Consider the following 21,144-nt stretch of genomic DNA (forward strand, 5'->3'; position numbering starts at 1 on the left):
AAGAGAATGAACTATTCAAATAAATGCTGCTGGGAAAACTATGTGGAAAAAAATTGGATCCACCTCTCACATCAGGCATAGAGATATATATTTCTAATAATTTTAAATGAAAATATAGGAGAATGGATTTATGATGTCAGGATAGATTTCTTCAATAATATACAAAAAGGACAAACCATAAAAAGCTTGATAAATTTGACCACAATTCTACATTTTTGTACTTCAGCTCCCCTTCCCCACTAACAAAAGTAAAAAGACAAGATTCGGACTAGGACAAGATATTTGCAACACCTAAAAACTGAACACATGAGTATTATTCTGGCTATACGGGAAATTCTACAAATCAATATGAAAAAGATGGAAATCTCAAACAACAAAATGAGCAAAAATATAAACAGGAAATTCACAGAAGAGTAAACCAAAGGGCCAATAAGCATGTGAAAAGATGTTCGGATACATTTATAATCAGAAAAATATAAATCTTTAAAGTATGAGATATCCTGTTTACATTTGTTTACTTGCAAAACTTAAAAAGTCTAATACTAATGCAAACCGGGATGTTCTACAAATCAACCAGCCTGCAATCTTCAAAATTGTCAAATTCATAAAATACAAGGAAACATAGGAAATATTCCAGACTGAAGATTTTAAAAACGTAACTGAATGCAACATATGATTCTGAACTAGATTCTTTTGCTATAAAGAGCATATTGATACTATTGATAAAACTTTAATAGTGTCTGAGGTAGAAATTGATTAGTGTTAACTTTCTGATTTTGGTGGTTGTATTTTGGTTATATAGAAGGAAGTCCTTACTTGTAGAAAATATACACTAAAGTATTAGAGGATTGTGGGGCATTGAATCAGCAATTTACCATCAAATATCTCAGAAGAAAAAAGGTTTTGTTCCATACAACTGTATTCTTATACAGAAAAAAAAAAAAAAAAAAAAAGGAAAGTTTCTTTAATGTATGGGACCAAAACTATTGGATTCAGGGTACTGTTCACCTCAGGGAAGAAAAGAAGATAAAAGCGGGAATTAGAAGAATTACAAAAGGGAGTTCAATTATACCTGTGGTTGTATTTTTAATATTATGTTCTACATTTTTTGTATGCCTGAAATACTGTATAATTTAAAAAAACACTGCGGGACAAAATTAGATTCCACTCTATGTTATACACGGAAAATTGTTTCAAAGTCAAATATGAATGTCTTTGGTATTATCCAAACCAGGTTTCCCACACTGAAAAGCCAATATATGTATTAGACAGTAGGTCATCTAAGTTCTTACTACCAGGACATACTTCAAACATATGCTTAAGAGATGATGATGGCATTTTATAAATGTGCTTTCTCCTACATTACAAAAAAGTCTGATAAACATCTTCCCAATAAAAAAATAGAACATCACTATTCATACTTAAGTACTTTGTGCAATTTTATCAGGTCATTTTTTCTACAGTTACAACAATTCTAGACAGGAAGTCCAGAATTAAAATGATTTTTGTCAGAATGATTTTGATATCACTGGCACTCATTTAATGCCTGTTAATGATAGCATCCTGATAGATGAGCTTTCTTGCACAGCTTTCATTCTCTCAACTGATAGTGAAAATAAGAAAAGGTAGAATGCATGAAAAAAGCTATCTTCCTTTCGTTATTTTAATATTTTTGTGTTATTGGGCTGACTAGCAATTAAAGCTAATCTCCATCTAGGTATAGTGTCTAAGGTGAAGAGAAATATAGTATCCTAGAAATCTAAGTTAGGAAGCTGCACTTAACAGACATTTGTTTGGTATGATAAACCAATGGATGATACTGCATGGATTTAATCTAATGGGAAGACAGATATCTAAAAAACGAAAAGTAAAAAAAGAATGTATTTCACAATGGACTCATACACAAGCAGTTCTGAGAAGCAGATTTAAGGGATCCGTAACCCAGAGAGCATATGCAAAGATAACTAGAGTCATGCTTGAACTAAGACTTAAAGTATGTATAAGGCCAGGCGCGGTGGCTCACATCTATAATCCCAGCACTTCGGGAGGCCAAGGCGAGTGGATCACGTGAGGTCAGGAGTTCGAGACCAGCCTGGCCAAAATGGTGAAACCCCATCTCAACCAAAAATACAAAAATTAGCTGGCATGGTGGTGTGTGCCTGTAGTCCCCACTACTCAGGAGGTTGAAGCAGGGATTGCTTGAACCCAGGCGGCAGAGGTTGCAATAAGCCAAGATTGTGCCACTGCACTCCAGCCTGGGTGACACAGCAAGACTCCATCTCAAAAAAAAAAAAAAATACAAAAATGAAGTATAAGAATTCTCTAACAGAGGCAGAAAGGGAGATAAATGGCAGAGAACACTGCAATATCCTAGATAAGAGGACATGAAAGCTTGAACTAAAGCAGGGGGGAAATAAAATTAAGAGCTAAAGAGGATAGAGAAGTAAATGGATGTGACCGATGCCTTAATGAGATCAAGTATGACTCCCAAGTATGACTTCAGTGGGGACTTTTGAGATAGGAAATTAAGAGTGAAGCAGAAATTTTGGTGAGTGGGTGGGTGGGTGTGTCGGGGGGTGTATTTAATATGATGAGTTCACTTTCTGATGTGTTGAGGTTCAGCATCTTTTAGAAAGCTGGATTATAACTGCTCTTCTGTAGAAGACATACCAAGGTGTCACAATATAAAAGATATTCTACAACATGAAAGGGCTCCAGTCCCCCAAAAGGAGTGTGCAGAAAACTCAAGTGTATAAAGATAAGACTGAGAGGCAGAGGCAACACCCAGAGGAAGTAAAAGAACATATAGAAGAGGGGATATGGAGAGTAAACTGGAAAAAAACTGGCCAGAGAGAAGGAAAATTAAGAAAAGTAAAGTAAACAAGTGTGTGCCACAGTGACACACACTTCTTTCACATGGTGTGTGACTGCCACAGAACCAGTCAAGCCGACCAGGATTTCTCACTTACAGAACTATAATAAATGTGTGTTGCTTTAAACAAAAAGTCCATGGTAATTTGTTATAGCAGCAATAGGAAACTAATACAACACTCTAGGGTACCAACAGATAACTCAGGCCAGCAAGTGCTCATTTCTTCCCTCCCCCTACCCCAATCTAATCTTAGAAGAGACAGATTCAGCCCAGAGAATAGGGAAGAATGGAAAAGCAAGATGGAGAAACAGAAGAGGCCAACCACATCCCCAACAATTGCCCCTACCGGAGACTAGAAATGGAACAAACTTGAACAGGGGAAAAGGAGCAGCTTTCTTTGGGTGAAAATTAATTTATATTAAGCTAGGATTTTTATTATCTGAAACCAATAGGAAATATCTGGAACCCACCTGGGACTTTTAACCAGGGTCAGAAGAAAAATAAGCTGAGAGGCTGATTTAAAGGTTGTTCAACAACTGGAATAAACTAGCCACTTCCAACTTATACCGATTATGTTCACCTCGTTCAAGAAAAACTACTTACAAGTATCTAAGAGTTCTGGAGTAATCACTGAAATTGACTTTAGAAACGTAAGTTATAAATGCAGTGACAAACACAACAATTTCACATATCTAATAGTCATACAGAAACCAATATGGGCTTTGAGCTAGAATTTCAGCTTTCACCTAAAGACAAACAGGGGAAAAAGCCTTTAGGTATAACTAAAAATTCAACACCACTTTTAAGAATGCACACGGAAACTAAACTATTACCCAGAGATGAAGTAAATCAATTTCCCAAGTGAAATGAATACAAATGTTGAAGTTATTACACTGTACTTCACATTCATTAAATAATCAAGTCAGCACAGTCTTTCAAAGGACTGTCTTGAGGAGGGAAAAGAGGTGTTCTTCAAAACAAAGTTGTTACTTCATGTAAAAATTACTAAATACCTTTGATAATGATAAATAAGAACAATCATTTTAAAAATTGCACAATGCCAAAGCAAAGAACCTAGATGCAAACTTTAAATGGTATAAAGCCTCTGTAGGTACAAATGCCAAAAGGTTACCATGTCTGATTATTCAATGTTGCTTTCTCAAGAGAATTCTTACTAATAAAAATGTAACAGATATGTATAAGCCACAAATCAAGCCAGTTTAAATCTAGCATTCTCCAGACATAGAAATAGCTCTAAATTTGTCAAAAATATGGTATGCTGAGAAGTTTGAAAAATATCCTAATCCACATTTAAAGAAGGCAAAAATACCCTTCAAAAGCCTTTCAGCTTCAGAATCAACAGCAAGTTTTCCCTGCAGAGTATTGTAATATACTCAAGGAATCAGTAAGGGAAAGAAAGAATCTGTTCCTTATTTTTTAAAAAGGCCTTCGTTGTAACCATCTTGTCCCTTAGCAAACTGGACAGCCCTGAGAAGGCAACAATTTCATTTTATTTCTGCTGAGTTACTCCAGTGAGGATTTGATCACCAAAATCTAATGCCAATAGGTAGACCTGCTTAAGGATGAAAAAGTGATGTGGCCTAGTTATTTTAAAAAGTATTCTGTAAATATTTCAAAAATGCTGATATTCATCTGACCTCTAAATAATATTAAAATTTATAGTATTAGCCCCCTCCCAGCTAACAGTAACAGAACACTAGCATAAACTATATTCGGTACTTCCTACGTAGTTGTACTTTTAACTTCTGGAAATAAAATGTGGCCTCCATAAATATTTAACATCAATGGGCTACTTAGTCCACTTACTCAGATGGCAGCAACAATTATGATGAAATTTTTTAACCTAGTAGCCACAAGTGAACCATAAAAGTGCCATCCTGGAATCTCATGGATGGATAACTTACGTGAGTGGTTCGATATATAGCACGTAGATGGGAGAAAACAGCACTTGACGATCTTGAGTCCTCAAAGATAGTACTGAAGAGAGTTATCTTCATATAAGACTCATTAACAGAGACAAAGGCTAACCAGAAAAAGGTTAGGCACCCAGAAAAAGACTTAAAGGTGAGTTCAAGTCTCTACAGACATAAATGATGCATAAAGAACCTGGTTATCCTAAAAACTAAGGAAAGAATAGAACAAGTCAGGTCTAAGATCCAGCCCATAACAAAGAAAACAGTAGAGCACAGTGACTATCATTTTAACATGGACTGGACTCAGACCACTTAGGTCAGGGATCCCCAACCCCATTAGGAACTGGGCCACACAGCAGGAGGTGAGCAGCAGGCCAGCCAGCATTACCGGCTGAGCTCCGCCTCCTGTCAAATCAGCAGTGGCATTAGATTCTCATAGGAACACAAACTCCATGGTAAATTGTGCATGCTCCTTATGAGAATCTAACTAATGCCTGATGATGTGAGGTGGAACAGTTTCATCCCAAAATCATCTCCACCACCCCCGAAACGCTCATGGAAAAATTGTCTTCCATAAAATCAGTCCCTGGTGCCAAAAAGGATGGGGACCGCTGACTTAGATAATCTACTCAAGACAAAAATATACCATTCGATACTTTGGAGTATTTGTTTTTACATACTCTCTGCGAAACCAAAACCTGGTAGGTTGTTTTTCTTCAGATTTCGTATTTTTGTAATCCAAAAACTCTTTGTGGCCAAAGTGCTATCTTAAGTGACATCAGAAATTAGCCATGGAATATGACTACCAAAAATGCTTAGAGTTCCATTAACATGAGCAAAAGCTAAGGCTTTTTCCTCAAACATTTCCTAAAGAATCAAATTCTTACCATCATTTTTTCAAAAAGTTCTAAGAGTTCACTCTCTGACAATGGCTTTGGAAAGTTCTCCATCATCTCTAAAGGTGCCGCTGAGCAATCACTGCTTGCAAATGTCATCTTCAGGTTGGGAAGTGGAGGTCTCTCTTTCTTGCTCCCTGGAATTCTTATGCTGGCAAATTTGTCCAGCTACAAAGAAAGACAGAATGACACACGTTAAGTATTTCCTTTCCCAACATTTATCTCATCTCAAAAATGAGAAAAACAAAGAGGGCCAATCGCGTTATCATTGTGATTTCATCAGGAGGCATTCAGCATTGGAATATTTAAAATTAAAAATAATAATAAAGAGTGGTGAAAATTTTTCAGTAACCGTTCTATCTAAAGATAGACAACATTGAAAGAGTCCTTCTAATCTTAAAACCTCACATAGATTTGAGATTCTAATGACAGGTGACCTTTGCTTTATATATTAGTAAATTAAGCAGTTTAGAAAGAAGATTACTTAATTTAGGGTTGGTCCCAAACTAGTACTCAGTGTCCCATCCCCCACCCCTTCCTGGCCCCTTTGCCTATTGCCCTTTCCATAATGCATACTGTCTCTTGGAGTGGGGGTGGGAGGGGAACATGATTTAGGAATTTTTAGGAATTGAATTATCTTCATAGTTTATTGGCCTGATAAACTATTTATCTTTGTTCAGGCTGGTCAGTATGTAAACTTCTTGAATATCTACATGAGAGAATGGTTAAGGCCTTAAGAAATAAGCTAGATTTTTGTTGCAATTAGATTTCTTCTATAACTAGATAATCAAATAGCTTGCTGACATTTCAAAAAAGCATAGATATTCGTTTACAAAGCTAATAATTCATTTATTCAAAATTGTTTGAATTTCACAAGTTCTATTGCTCACAAAGAACCCAGACTCATACATTTCATGAGTCATACAATGTTTCAACAATCAAAAATGCAAAAAAGTCTTAAGCTGAACCAGGCATCAAGAATACAAGTATACTCAAACAGCACAGTGATTCCATGAGTTTTTCATCATTGCTGTATACATTTTAAGCTACTGTTCTCACCATATATACTGTATATAAACCTGTACTATTCATTATGGTAGCCACTAGCTATGTATGATTATTAAATTAAATTGAATGATATTAAAAATTCAGTTCCTTCATTGAACTAGCCTACATTTCAAGTGCTCAAGAGCCGCATGTGGCTTGTGGCCAGCATACTAATGCATATAGAACATCTCCATCATTGCAAAAAGTTTTAATGGACAGAGCTAGTATAGCCATTAAAAACACCTGATACCTCAAAGTCTCAATTTAAAAGGACAATTAAGTCACAGTATTGTTTACTCAATTCACTAAAGAAATAGGATTTCTTCAAATAATGAGACGTAAAGGTAAGTATTATCTTTCGAAACAGGTTTCTAAATTTACTGTGAAGATAATGTCTACGAAAAATACTATGTACTGCACTCACCCATGGTCCACCTAACATCACTTAAACATTAAAGTACTAAGAATACGACAGCTTCCTGTAGGATTTAGAAAGTTGTCAAAAAACACCACTGCTCTCATTCTAACGACCAAAACAAACCAGAAAACATATAAAGTTATACTTGCTGCTGTTATCAACCCAACAGAAAATTGAGGACCCAAAGAAACTTACAAGGATCAAATACCAGAAAACAACAAGATGCTCTTATCCCTGACAAACAGTTGAGGAAGAAGAATAAGTTAAACAAGGGTAAAGAAAAGCCAGCCAAATTTTTAAGGAAATATTGATAGCTGCATGGGTGTTGGCATTAGAATTTCAAGGAGCCCCACATGAAGCCCAAGCCATTTGGCAAGTCTATACCCACCTACCAATTCTTTCCCCTAGTCTTCACCAACTGAATGGGGTAGTAAGCCAACGGTTCGGAGCAGAACAGGAAAGCTGTATGAATACTTCATAAGGCATATGCAAACAGGTGCCCTCCAAAGGCCATAGACTAGGCAAAAGAATGGAGAGAAATTCCCATGACACATTCTGGACTTTCAAAGAGCATGTCATAATGCCATCTAAAGGCTGGGGCAAAGCCTGGTCAAAGAGATTTCCTGAAGAAATAGCCAGAAGTAGAACTGAAAACAAAAAGAGAACTCTACATTAACCCTAAAATTGGCAATTTTTTCCTGAAAGGATATAATGAAGAGTAGACATTACACATGAGATGAATAATTGCAGCAGCAAAGTCACAGAAACTATTTTTTTTAAAAAAAGGATGAATTAGAAATAAAAAATAGATCAGAAATGAAGATTTTCTTAGATGAGCTTAACAGTCACCTGGAAAGCTGAGGAAGAATCAGTGAACCTAAACCCAGATTGATAGAAAGTTCCAAACTCAAACACAAACAAAATAATGAGATAGAAAAAAAAATGAGTATGATCTGTGATACAACATCAGATGTTGTAACACAAGTGTAACTGGGGTCCAGAAGCAGAAGAGAGAGTGGAAATGGTACAGAAGAAATATTTCAGAAGATATGACTAAGAATTTTCCAAAATTGATTAAATATATATATATGTATAACTCAATTCACAGATCCAAGAAGCTCAGCAAAACCCAAAAAGAATACAAAAGACACAGACACACACACACCCCTACATACCCCTAAGCACTTCATGGTCAAACTGCTGAAAGTTAAAAATAAACAGCAAACCATAAAAGTACAGCCAGAGAAGTAAAAATACATTATATAAACAAGAAAAAAAATGATATGACAGCTAATTTCTCACCAGAAACAATGGTGGCAAAAGATAATGGAATGGCATCTTTAAAGTGCTGAAAGAAAGGTAGGGTTGACTCTTGAACAACACAGGGATTAGGGCAGTCAAAGTCCACATATAACTTTTGACTCCCCAGAAACTTAACTACTTATATGCTCCTGTTAACTGGAAACCTTGCCAATAACATAAACAGTCAATTAATACATTGTTGTATGTTAAATGTATTTACTGTATTCTTATAATAAGTTAGAGAAAACAAAATTTTATTAAAAAGAAAGAAAATACATTCGCAATACTGTACTATATTTATCAATACTGTAAGTTTACATCATATGTTTACAAGATGAATTGTCTCCTGAAATGGTGACCAACGCAGCTACAGACCTCAATCTATACAATTCACGTATCGAGCAATTCACCTTTTTCTTGTAATGTTATGAGTTTTCTCTGATTCTTGGGAGCACTTCAAGCATCACCAGTGGCACTTTGTATGGGTCCCATGGTGTTACTCAGGGTTTACGGTATTGCCCTAAACATGATGAAAAATACTCAAGAACCGCAAGAGATCAGTTTTTACTGAAATACGCAATTTACTGGAAAGATTAACTGCTCAAGTGGAGGTGATTAGTGTCACATGACATTTTAAGTAGATACTCAACACACTTGAGCTCACCGGAATAGCAACCAGAGGTGACTACAACATTAACAGAGTAATATAGTGTGCGGTACAGTTAATTTCATAAAGTTATAGTTCAATACTGCATCTTTACATTTGTTCACATTTCTCTTGACTGCAAATGGCACCATCTTTAGTTCATGCTTGTGCCTATAAGTTTTGATTAATTTTAACTTTTTTATAATAGATTTGTAAATGTTTTACGGTATTAAGTGAGAAAATAGACTACTATTTAAATATATTCAAGACATACAGAACTTTTTCTTTTTTCGATATTTCTAATCAGTTTGTCTGCAAGTTTTTTCAAATTATTGAAAATCTTGAAATATCTCCAATATATTTCTTTGAAAAAAAACCTGTGTGTAAGGGGAGCTGTGCAGTTCAAATCAATGCTGTTCCAGGATCAACTGTAGTGTTATCCTGGGATTCCATATACAGTGAAACTACTTTTCATAAGTAGAAACAAAAGAAACACACTTTCAGACAAAAACGGAGATAATCTGTCTCCAGCAGACCTGTACTACAAAAAGTGTAAAAGAAGTTTTTCAGGCTGTAGGGAAGTGATACATATATAACTTTTTCTTAACTTGTTCTGGGATGAAATCCCATATCTACAAAAAGAAATGAAGAGCAATCAACAGTTGTCTATTAGACGTTGGTGATACAAAGATAAATAAGCCTTTATAAGACTTACCTTAAATAATTATCAAGTGGAGGAGACAAGCACATAAACAGGTAATTATATAGCTATACAGAAAATGTAGGAGGTATGTGAAATGTATTATAATAGCAAAAAAGAGTGGCATCTAACCCACCACCATAAGCATTTCCTACTCTGGAATAACTCAGAAAAATAAAACTGTCTCCGCATGAATATATGTCCAGAAGATACTATCCCTGTGTACATTTGTACCCTCATTATTGATGTTTAAAAAAAAAAAGAAAGAAACTGAGAGAAACCAAAAAAACTGTTTTAGGAAATGGGACTGGTTACTTATCTCCCAAGTCACTACTTCATTGCCATCATTTCTGTGCAGATAATATCAATTCCTAAGCACAGAAACTATCCTGGCTCTTTACATACACACACACCCCCCAAAAAAATCCAGTGTAGCTTAATTAATATGCCAAACTTATAATGAAGTGAAATTAAGCAAAACTTCATTAATGCAACATCAATATTATAAATGTAAACATGTCAATAAATGGGAATAATAAGCTTAAGCACTTCACAAGCTAATTTGAAAATGCATAACCTAATGGTTCTAACAGTGATAGAAGACATAAAATCTTAATTTTCACCAAAAACCAAAACTTTTTTTAAAAAGAATCCTTAAAAGTCATAAAAATTAATAAGATTTTTACTAATATTTACTGAGCCTTTTCTATATGAAGAGCACCAGGCTAAGAGCTTGAAATGCAGCATTAGGTTGAATACATTTGTTTAATCCTTACAGTAGATTATAATAAAAGAACAAGTTCCAAAACACTTTTGTACCTAACAATTTCATAGTATTGAGCGCAAAAATAGGACAAAGGAAAAAAATCAGCCCCTAATGTTTTCAAGAGTAAAGCTAATAAAACCATACTTGTACCAATAACATAATTTGTAAAGGTAATAATATTAATAATAAAATATAATTATCACACCTATCCCATAAGCTTAGCACCTAAAACTCTGGGGAAAAGATAAATTTTACCCAAATGGAAAAATAGATTTGTACACTACCACTAGTATAGACGGATGAAAGCAAGACAGGAAAAAAATAGCACTCCCTTCTTCTAGCATCTAAATCCACAATGGGCAAAATAGTAATATGAGATACAAAAGGATCAACCAGTATTTCACATTTTCAATATAATGCTTTTATTCCTTTTCCTAGAAAAGAAGGGATAAAAGAAAAAAATAAGGAAAGAAATATAAAAGAAAAGTAAGTACAATCCTTCTTCCTATACTGGAATAGCAACTTGAATAGCAACTTGAAACTTCCTCCTATACTGGAATAGCAACTAGTGAATATCTCAGGCTAAAAGTAAAAGCATTCCATGCACTATTGAGCACTCCAGGCAGATTCTACAAAATCTGGGCACTATTACAAAGCTAGGTGCAAAGTGAGCTTTACTATCAAATCATTTTACATGTTTTAAAAGAAGTTTCATTTTTAAAAAGAGAGGTTACTATGACTCCATTCACACATGGAAAAATCACTCAATCTATCTTTGATTAAATTGCACACACAATGTGCTTAAACCAAGGCACAATAGAACACTTGAGCAAACTTTAAAAATACTTTTTACATAAAAATATGACAGGAATCCCCCTAATATTGACCGTAAGTTGGTTATCTTGTATTTGGCAATTTGGCTGAGGGTTGTGTATGTGTGTGTATTACAGTTTGTGCACTTCCTATTTCATGTAAAATTTTCATAATTTTATACAAAATTCTTCTCTTAAAGTTGAGCAAGAAACACAAGCCAGAGAGGTGAAGCATACAAACAATTTGCCGTTGTTGAAGAATTAAACACATGCAAGACTGAGGAGATTCTGTTATAATGCCAATTTGGAGATGGTACACCACACTTAATTAATATGGCTTTGACTGTGTCTGGGGTATGCTAAGTTTTATAAATTAGTATCACTTATCTTCAGGGGAAGCTAAATGAGCACCCTACTGAGTATTATCTCATACTGAGTAATCACACTGATAATCAGTAATGACAGTTTAAAAAAAATTAACCAAAAAAAAGGTTCAAAAAATCAATCTGAATTTTTAGCTGTAGTGTATCACTGTAAAAGTGAAAACTCGGTGTTTGAGGTTTTCAGTATTACAACACTTTAAACAACAAGGGAAGTGATTTTTTTATTTAAAATAAAAGGAAAATATTATAATTAGTCATCTTACAATTTCACAAGTATGAAAAAACTACATATGATCATAAATATACTTCATTAGAACCCAGAAGGGAGTAGAAATTTTCACGAAATCCAGGAGAATTATTAAGGAAACAAAAATTCCTTTTCATTATAGAATCAATTCTATCCAAATACATACCTGAAATACAGAATAAAATATATTGCTTGAAATTCTCTATTTTCATGCAGTCTTACACTATGCTTAAAGAGGGGGCAAAATCCTAACAGCTAACATAGCTTGGCTCTTTAGTTAACTTTATTACTAACCTGGGAACTTGCTGATTAAAAACAAGCAAGGCTCTTGGAGTCTGACTTCAGAATCCTGCCCAGCCACTTGCTTACTGTGTTACCATAACTAAGCTACTGAAACCTCCCATGATAGTACCTATTACAGAGAGGTGTTAACAGGAAATAAAAGTGCTATTCACTCTCATCTTTGGATTTAAAAGGCTGAAATGCCTTCCCTGACCACTTTATCTAAAGTAGCGCATGTACCCACCCCTTCTCCATCACAACACACAGTACATTCTCTTCCTATGTCCTTTCATATGACTTACAAAAATCTATAATTATCTCATTTATTTCGTAATTTTAACTCTGTCTCTTTCCAACTAAAATGTAAGAGCCATGCTAGACAAACCATCAACTGTTTTAATCACTGTGGCAGCCCGTCTCTAAGATGGCGCCAGTGATCCTGATTTATGTAATCAATAGATATTGTGGAAATTATGGAGTGCAATTTTCAAGACTAGATCATAAAAGACTTTACAGCTTTTGTTTTGCTCCTTCTTGGATCACTCACTCTGGAATATGCCAGCTGCCAGATCATGAGAACACTCAAGAACTCCTGAAGGGAGGCAAAGAACGTGACAAAGAACTGAGGGCTTCCGCCAAAAGATAAACAGGTTTCTTGCTAACAGCCATGTGAGTGAGCCATCTTGAAAGTCCCAGTCAAGCCTTCACATGACCGTAGCTCCAGCCAACATTTTTAGTGCAAACTCAAGGCAGACCCCAACCCAGAACCACCCAGCTAAGCAACTACCAAATTCCTGACACACAGAAGTGGTATGAAATGATAAATGTTTGCTATTTTAAGTCACTAAGTTTTGGGTCAACTTGTTACATACCAACAGATAACCATTATAGTGACGTTGTATATGCAGCCTATAGCACAGTACCTGATAGTTAGCAGTCAGTCAATTAATACTTGCTGAAGGTATGAATGAATGAGCAATTACTAGATGATAAAATATATAAAACATAGTTACCATCCCTGTAGATGCTTACCATTTGAGAGAAAAATATACAATAAAGGATCATAATTTAAGGTACAATATTTTAAATGTCCCCAAGAAAATAAGCCAAGTGAACTAGCAACAGGAATGAACGATTCATTCTAGAGTGGGGAAAAGTACCTTAAGAGGGGGGCTTTGGAATGGGAGTACAACAGGGAACTTGTGATGCTGATATGAAAATTATAGTACATGTTAACTGCTAAGCAGTATGTCTGCCTGTTCCATGGTCTTTACATTTAAACACTAGTGACATCACTGGTACAAAGATGTATTATTGTGGAGAGAAAAATCAACCATTCAATCTTTCAGGTATGATAAGCCGAGGCCGGTTTTAGGCCATAGACTTATCATCCAGGAACAATTCCTACCATCCCATCAATTGCATTCTGACTTCAATATTCCTCAATGTTACAAATGGGCTTTTTTGGCTCTTAATTTGTATTTTGGTGAAATTTATAAGAAGTTCTTTAGCCAGAGGCTTCTTTGAAAAGACGAAAACTTACTGTTCCCTCCCTACCAAAAAATACTTGATTATCTACTTATATTTTGTCCACATTTAGGTTTCACATAGTATTTTATTATTAAATGAAAAACACATTTATGATCTTAAAATTTCTTCAATTGCTTGAAAATAAGTTACAACATGCAATATGTGTTCTAAGGCCAGCTGTCATGCCATGGAGCAGTGTTTGGAGATGCCTGCACAAGGAAGAACCAAGGCCTCCCCACACCAATTAGTACGTGCTTGCCAGTCATGAGTGAGCCACTTTGGAAATGGATATTTCAGCCCCATCAAGGCTACAGATGATTATAATCTCATGAAAGACCTCAAAACAGAACCATCCAAGAACGGCTTGGAAACCAAGTGTTTATTATTGCTTGAAGCCACCAAGTTTTGAGAAATGTTATATAGCAATAGATAATTACAGAGTTCCTCATAGAATACTTTTAAATGTCTAAAATATATACGAAGAACTAAAGTAAAATGAGGTTATCAAAATATTAATAAATTTTAATGTATCAGTAAATGTTCTTCACTATTGCATTAAATAACAAAGGTAATGACAAGTCTAATTTCAACATAGTGCCAAATGTAAACCACATTTTGAAATATCTTCAGTAACTACTGTGCTTTGAAAATATCTGATTTCTGTTGGTGATAAAGTCACAGGCCAAATACTATTGTGGGTTTTTCTGGTATGCTGATAGGTTTTTTTCCTATATGCATAATTGAAAGAAATACTAAATTTCATTTACAGATTAAAGAAAATAAAGATTTAATTTTTTCTTCAAGGACACCACGAATTCCACCAAGACCCCTTGGTGGTCCATGGACCACAAACTAAGAACCTCTGGTAGGTGGACACGGAATGATAGCAGAAATTGTGGTAGAAAAGAAGAAAGTAACTCAAGTTCCAATGCCTTCAGTGAATCAGTGGGAGGGACTAAAAGACCTACAGTTGAGACCACCAACAAGGAGGAACCAACAGGTTGTATACTCTGATGGTTTATGCTTCAAAGAGAGCTGGAAGCTTTTGAAGTAAGAAGCCACCAGGAAAATAAAGCCATCAAAGAACATGCAGGTTTCAACTACAGCAAGGAGGAAAGAGAACATTCAAAGAAGATGACAGACTTTGAGTTCCAAAGGGCAAAGTAGGAGGGTTTGGAAAGTCTCAAGGACTTGAGAGATAATATCAGATTAGAAGAATGAATGGACCTCAATGGCGAGAGAAGCAAAGGGGTGCTTACTGATGATATGAATTGATTATGACTCAGCTCTGCTGAAAGGTGATTTGAATTGTGATAACTGTAATGAAAACTAATAAAGACATAAAGCATGTGGACTGCACCTCCTTAATTCATCTTCTCTCTGTCCCTACTGTCGCTAGCTCGGGCCACTTCTAACCTGCCTCCTAACCTTCTAACCTGCCTCCATCTCTTCACTGCCCTCTCTCCCTACCATGCTATAGCAATTCTGTACCCCAACACCATTCAAACTCCTGAAAATGCAAATTCAATCATGCTCCTCACTTCTGTGGTTAAACTCTTTCAATACCCCCTCCTTACTTAAAGGATAACACTCTTGGCTCAAAGGTCCATCTTGATCTGAACCTATTTCCTCTCTAGACAATCTCTTCACCACTCCACCACCTTACACTGAACGATCTAGAGGCAATGAACAACCTAGAGCCTCCTAAACATGCACAGGCTGTTCCTTGTGCCTAAAACCTACCCACATCTCATACCCCAACCCCTTACCTGGCTAATTTCAACTCAATCTTCAGCTCCCAACTTAAACTACAGCTCATGTAAGAGCCTATTTTGATTCCTCAAGACTGAGTTAGATGCTCAAAGACTTAGTGCTTGCATCATATAATATGTATACAATTCTTTTTTCTTTTTTTTTTTTTTCTTGGAGATAGAGTCTCGCTCTGTCGCCCAGGCTGGAATGCAGTGGCGGGATCTCAGCTCACTGCAAGCTCCGCCTCCCAGGTTCACGCCATTGTCCTGCCTCAGCCTCCCGAGTAGCTGGGACTACAGGCGCCTGCCACCACGCCCGGCTAATTTTTTTTTTGTATTTTTAGTAGAGACGGGGTTTTGCCTTATTAGCCAGGATGGTCTCGATCTCCTGACCTCATGATCCGCCCGCCTTGACCTCCCAAAATGGTGGCATTACAGGCGTGAGCCACAGCACCCAGTCAATTTGTATACAATTCTTTAACTACCTGTGAACTAGGCTTTAAGTCCTTGAGAACAGATACTGTTATTTTATTCACTAAATCTGAACTTACCACAGTTCTAAACATGTAGTGGATGTTATATTAATATTGGTTAAGTGAATAAATTAATAATTTCTTCTAGGCCTGGAACACCCCAGCCATTGCTTCTTGCCTTGGCTAAATTTTTCTCAACAATATTTTAAATAAAAAATAATTAACATAGCATATCAAGGGAGAATGCCAGGTGTTATGCCTTTTATATATTCAATAGGAAAATCCAGACTCTTCCTAACACTGATAATTTACAGTAGTCCCCTATATTAAAAACAAGGATAAATTTATGTTACTTAATACCATGATATAAGGTAGTAAGAAAAACATTCATTCAAAAAGGAGCACACATATCATTGAAAAAAATCTAACATTCAAGAAACCCCAAAGTTCTATCTACCCATCTACTCAAAGTACAATTCTAATTGCATATATTTAAATATTAATACTGTATACTTGAGAAGTAATGTAAATTAGCTCTGTATATATTACATTTTATTTTAAAAAGCATAGACCTGTAATACCCATACACAAAAAGTCATCTGAAGACATCAGTAATCGCTTTCTACTTGCCAACCTGACATGCTTCCACTACGAATCCATTTCATTGGTATGCCAGAAGTAAAATTATTAAGAAGTAAAAATTACACCAACTCCTGCCAGCCCAGATTCCAACCTATCCTTCAAAACTCAGCTGAAAAGTCACCCTCACATGAAGTCTTCCAAGATCAAGTTGACCTTCCAGCTCCTATCATACCACACCAAAACTACTGATTGTCTATACATTCATTTCTCTACTGCACCCAGACGACAGAGACCTTCTTTCTCCATATTTGTATTTCTGAAATAGTACTAGGCACTCAACAAATTATTAATGAACGAGTGGACAAAAGAATGAATAAACAAGTCTGTACACCCTACTACATATTAGTATATTCAACTCTGAGAGCTCTTGATCTTATTCCCAAGTTTGTGCTGATTTGAGGAAGAGCTCTCTAAACTATCCTATAAATATTTAAAGATTCTAAGATAGTACTTAAGTATTACTGAAATTTTAAGTACAGGAAGTCCTAATTAACGCATTAATGGGCTAAGAAAGGCCCACCTGACTAAGTGAATAGTTTAAGTTCTTTAAAACAGAACTTGTTTTGATGTATTTTACATTCAGTCACCCCAGTCCATGCTGGTATTTCTACTTTACACAGAAGAGTATAATATGCATATATAGCTTTACTGAAAAACTGTGGTGGGGCAGATGGGAGGTCACACTTCTAATCACTCATTGTTATTAACTTACCAAGGAAAATATAAAAAGCTAATGAAAATAGAAAGCAAATTATAGTACAGAAAGCCTTATATCCTACTAGAATAAGATAAAACTATTTTAATTCCAGGTTGAGCTTTTATTTTTAAAAGCTACTGACTTATGTTCTATTACTTGACTTTAAAGTTAGGCACGAATTCAGGTAAAGTCATTTTCCTTTCTTTCATAAATATGATGTCTAATTTAGCATATATCTCACAAGACACATCACATCTAGGTAGGTACAGGTAAACAAAGCTCAGTCCTATTAGGCCGCATTCATCTTTGAGTGAAGTCTCACAGAAATCACACAGGAATGTACTAGAGTTGTCTGGTAACAGTTAGTTATACTGAGTAAGAAGGCCCAGAGAACAGTCAGGAGGTAACTGAATAGTGAGGTGAAGGCTTCCACTCACTCACTAGAACCTACATCCACAGCAGGTGATTTCTGCAGTGGCTCTATGACCCCATTACCCCGGGAACTTTGAGGAGAACGAGGAAAGCCTGTATCTGTATCTGGGTGCAGGCTGCAGTTGTTCTGAGATATGTGAAGTGCTTTCTATACAGATAAGTTTTTCCATGTCCTTTACAATTAAAAGAATCTCATATCCTTTAACAGATGACCTCTCAGTCCAACACCTCACTATTTCTTTGGGGTGGACTTTTTTCAGTTTTGTTTACTTGAGATATTCAAAACATTTCTCATCTTTGAAAACATCTAAGATATAGTATGTCTTTATAATTATAATGATTTTCTCAGGATTAAGGTCAATGGCTATGATACAATTTCTCCTTTCCATTTAAAAGTCTCATATAGATAGCATCAAGGGAAAAGCAGAAAATACAGTCTTGGTAACATGGAGAAACCCCATTGCTACAAAAAAATACAAAAATTAGCCAGTCAAGGTGGTGTATGTCTGTATTCCCAGCTACTTGGGGGTCTAAGCTGGAGGGTGGGGGCTACAGTGAGCTGTGTTCACACCACTGCCCTGGGTGACAGAGCGAGACCCTGTCTCAAAAAAAAAAAAGGGAAAGAATGAGATATGTCTAGATTTTACACTTGGTGCTCTCAGTGGAGAAAAGGATAGTACTTAAATGGCATTGTAATGCTTTTGATAAAGATCATGTTATCTGGAGCCAATCTGCCAGAGTTTTCCTGGCTGCCCCCTGTGACTCTGAACAAGATACCTAAGCTCTCTCTTCCCCGCTCCCCCCCACCGTTTCCCCATCTTTAAAGATGGGAGCAATAACAGTGCTTACTCAGAGGCTTGGTGTTACAATTAAATGTGTTTATACAGTAAACGTTTGGAACACTCTTTAGCACATAGCTAACAATTACATAGTCCTTACTGTAACTTAGCACACCGTTCTTCTAATTAGCAAGAACAATTCCCTAGCTATATTGTTTCGTTTTGTTTTTTTAAGTCAGGGTTTCCCTCTGTCACCCAGACTGGAGTATAGTTGTGCAATCATGGCTCGCTGTAGCCTCAAACTCCTGGGTTCAAGTGGTTCTCCTGCGTCAGTCTCCCAAGTAGCTAGAACTAGGACTATAGGTTCACGTCTTCATACCATCACATCCAGCTATTTATTTAAATTTTTTTTTTTCCTGTAGAGACGGGGTCTCCGTATCTTGCCCAGGCTAATCTCGAACTTCTGGGCTCACGCAATCCTCCCACTTCAGCCTCCCAAACAAAGTGCTATGATTACAGGCATGAGCCACTACACCTAGCCCCCTAATTACGTTTTTATACTCCCTAAGTAAATTCTCCAGCAACTTATAGCTTTCTAATCCCTAGAAGATTTCTGCATGCTAATGAGAGATACATCATCAAGTTAGAGAGGCAGGGTCCTGCCATGAAGACCTTATCTGCCATGTTAGACTTGACCTATATAAAACAGGTGCAATTAAGCAGTTTCAAACAGCATAAAACATGAACAGACAGGCAATGTAGACAGATCAGTCTGATAGCTGTGTGGGAAGGCAGCATTTTAGGTAGCAACAGGAAGCTGCCAGAGTCCAGTGAGGAAAAAATGAGAAGACTAGGACTCTGATAGAAGGAACTGAGAGAAGAAGAGATTCAAGAAATAATCAGAAACATTGGAAAGGTGGAGCTACTTTCTAAGAGACTATAAGGAATAAAACAAGTTTACGAGGAAAGTAAAGGGTTTAACTTAGAGGACACAGTGCTTCTAGAATAGATGAGATATCCATTGAGGTTATACAGTAGGCCAATGAATTATTTCTCAACTGGAGGAAAAGGTCCTAAACAGAGATATACATGGTTAGTTGAAAACTTCAGAGGTGATTACCCAAGTAAAACACTACATACTGAGGAAAAGAACAGTAGAATCAGGAAAAATAACTGAGAAAAAAACAATAATTTAAGGCAAAAAGGAAAAATTATGCTATCAGATAGATAATGAAAGGTCAAAGGGGTATGAAATTGAGAAAATTTGATGTCACAGAAGTCAAGAAATCTTTGTTCTCCAAAGAAGCAGCATACGATTATATCAAGTAGAGTAGGTAAATCCAATAAATTTCCAAGAACTAAAAACTAATGAAAATTACTTGTGATTTTAAAACATCATTTATTAAAGATAAAGAAGGCCAACAATCTTAAATATGCACTTCACTGCAAAGCTTCAAAATACATGAAGCAAAAACTGATCAAACAGGAAATATAAAATCTAAAATCACAGTTGGTGACTTCGACACTTCTCTCAGTAACTGTTAAACAGACAGAAAATTAACAAGAATACAGAAGATGTGAACAGCACTATCAACCATCCAGAATACACACAAACACTGACCAAGATAGACCACGTTCTGGGACATAAAGTAAGACTTAAAAAATCAGAAAGGACAGAATTCATGCAAAGTACAGGTCTCTGACCATGAGGGAATTAAATTACAAATCAGACACAGTCAGATATCAGTAAAACCCCTAAATATTTGGAAGTTAAATAACACATACCAAAATAACCCATGGGACAAAGAAAATAAGAAGTTTAAAAATATTCAATTCAATGAAACTTTGTGGAATGCAGCTAAAGCAGCTGTCAGAGGAAAATTTATAGCATAAAAAATCTAATATGCTAGCAAACAAAGGTCTTAAATCAATGACTTAGAGTTCTACCTTAAGAAATCAGAGAAAAAAATAATAAAACAAAAGAAAGTAAATAATAAAGGTAAAACAAACAAAAACAAAAGAACCGTAAAGAAAATTCGTGAAAACAGAAGCTAGTTTTTCAAAAGATCAGTAAAACTGGCAAACCTCTAGTCAAACTAGTCACAGAGAAAAACACAGAAAACACATTGTCAATATGAGGCTTGCAAAGTGGTAATTAATACAGATCCCACATTAAAAGGATAAGAAAATATCACAAACAACTTTACGCCCATACATTCAACAACATAGGTAAAATTTTAAATATAGGTAAAAATTTAAATTTAACAATATAGGTAAAATTTATGTCCTTGAAAGACATAAACTACCACGGCTCACTTAGGAAAAAATAGATTACTTGAATAGTCCTATGTCTAGTAACAGACATTTAAACAAGAAAATAATGTCAAATAAGCACATAAAAAAATGTTCAACGTTAGTAATTGTGGGAAACAATTTGTCAGTTTCTTATCAAGTTAAACATGCACTTACTATATGACTCCCACCAAAGATAAAAACATATACACAAAAAAAAAACACTGTACTCAAAGGCTCATA

At 35.7% G+C, this 21,144-nt stretch overlaps 1 protein-coding gene across 2 annotated transcripts in view; it reads right to left on the reverse strand.

Annotated features, from left to right (window-relative positions):
* The window catches only part of DIAPH3 (diaphanous related formin 3), a 494,792-nt gene that overhangs the window by 437,406 nt on the left and 36,242 nt on the right, over nt 1-21,144 (reverse strand). For both annotated transcript variants that reach the window (XM_065533305.1, XM_065533304.1), the window contains one exon: nt 5,694-5,870. In XM_065533305.1, coding sequence (XP_065389377.1) covers nt 5,694-5,870 — 177 coding nt within the window. The remainder of the gene's footprint in view (nt 1-5,693; nt 5,871-21,144) is intronic.

Source organism: Macaca fascicularis, chromosome 17 (assembly GCF_037993035.2).
Source record: "Macaca fascicularis isolate 582-1 chromosome 17, T2T-MFA8v1.1".
Classification (NCBI taxonomy): Eukaryota; Metazoa; Chordata; class Mammalia; order Primates; family Cercopithecidae; genus Macaca; species Macaca fascicularis.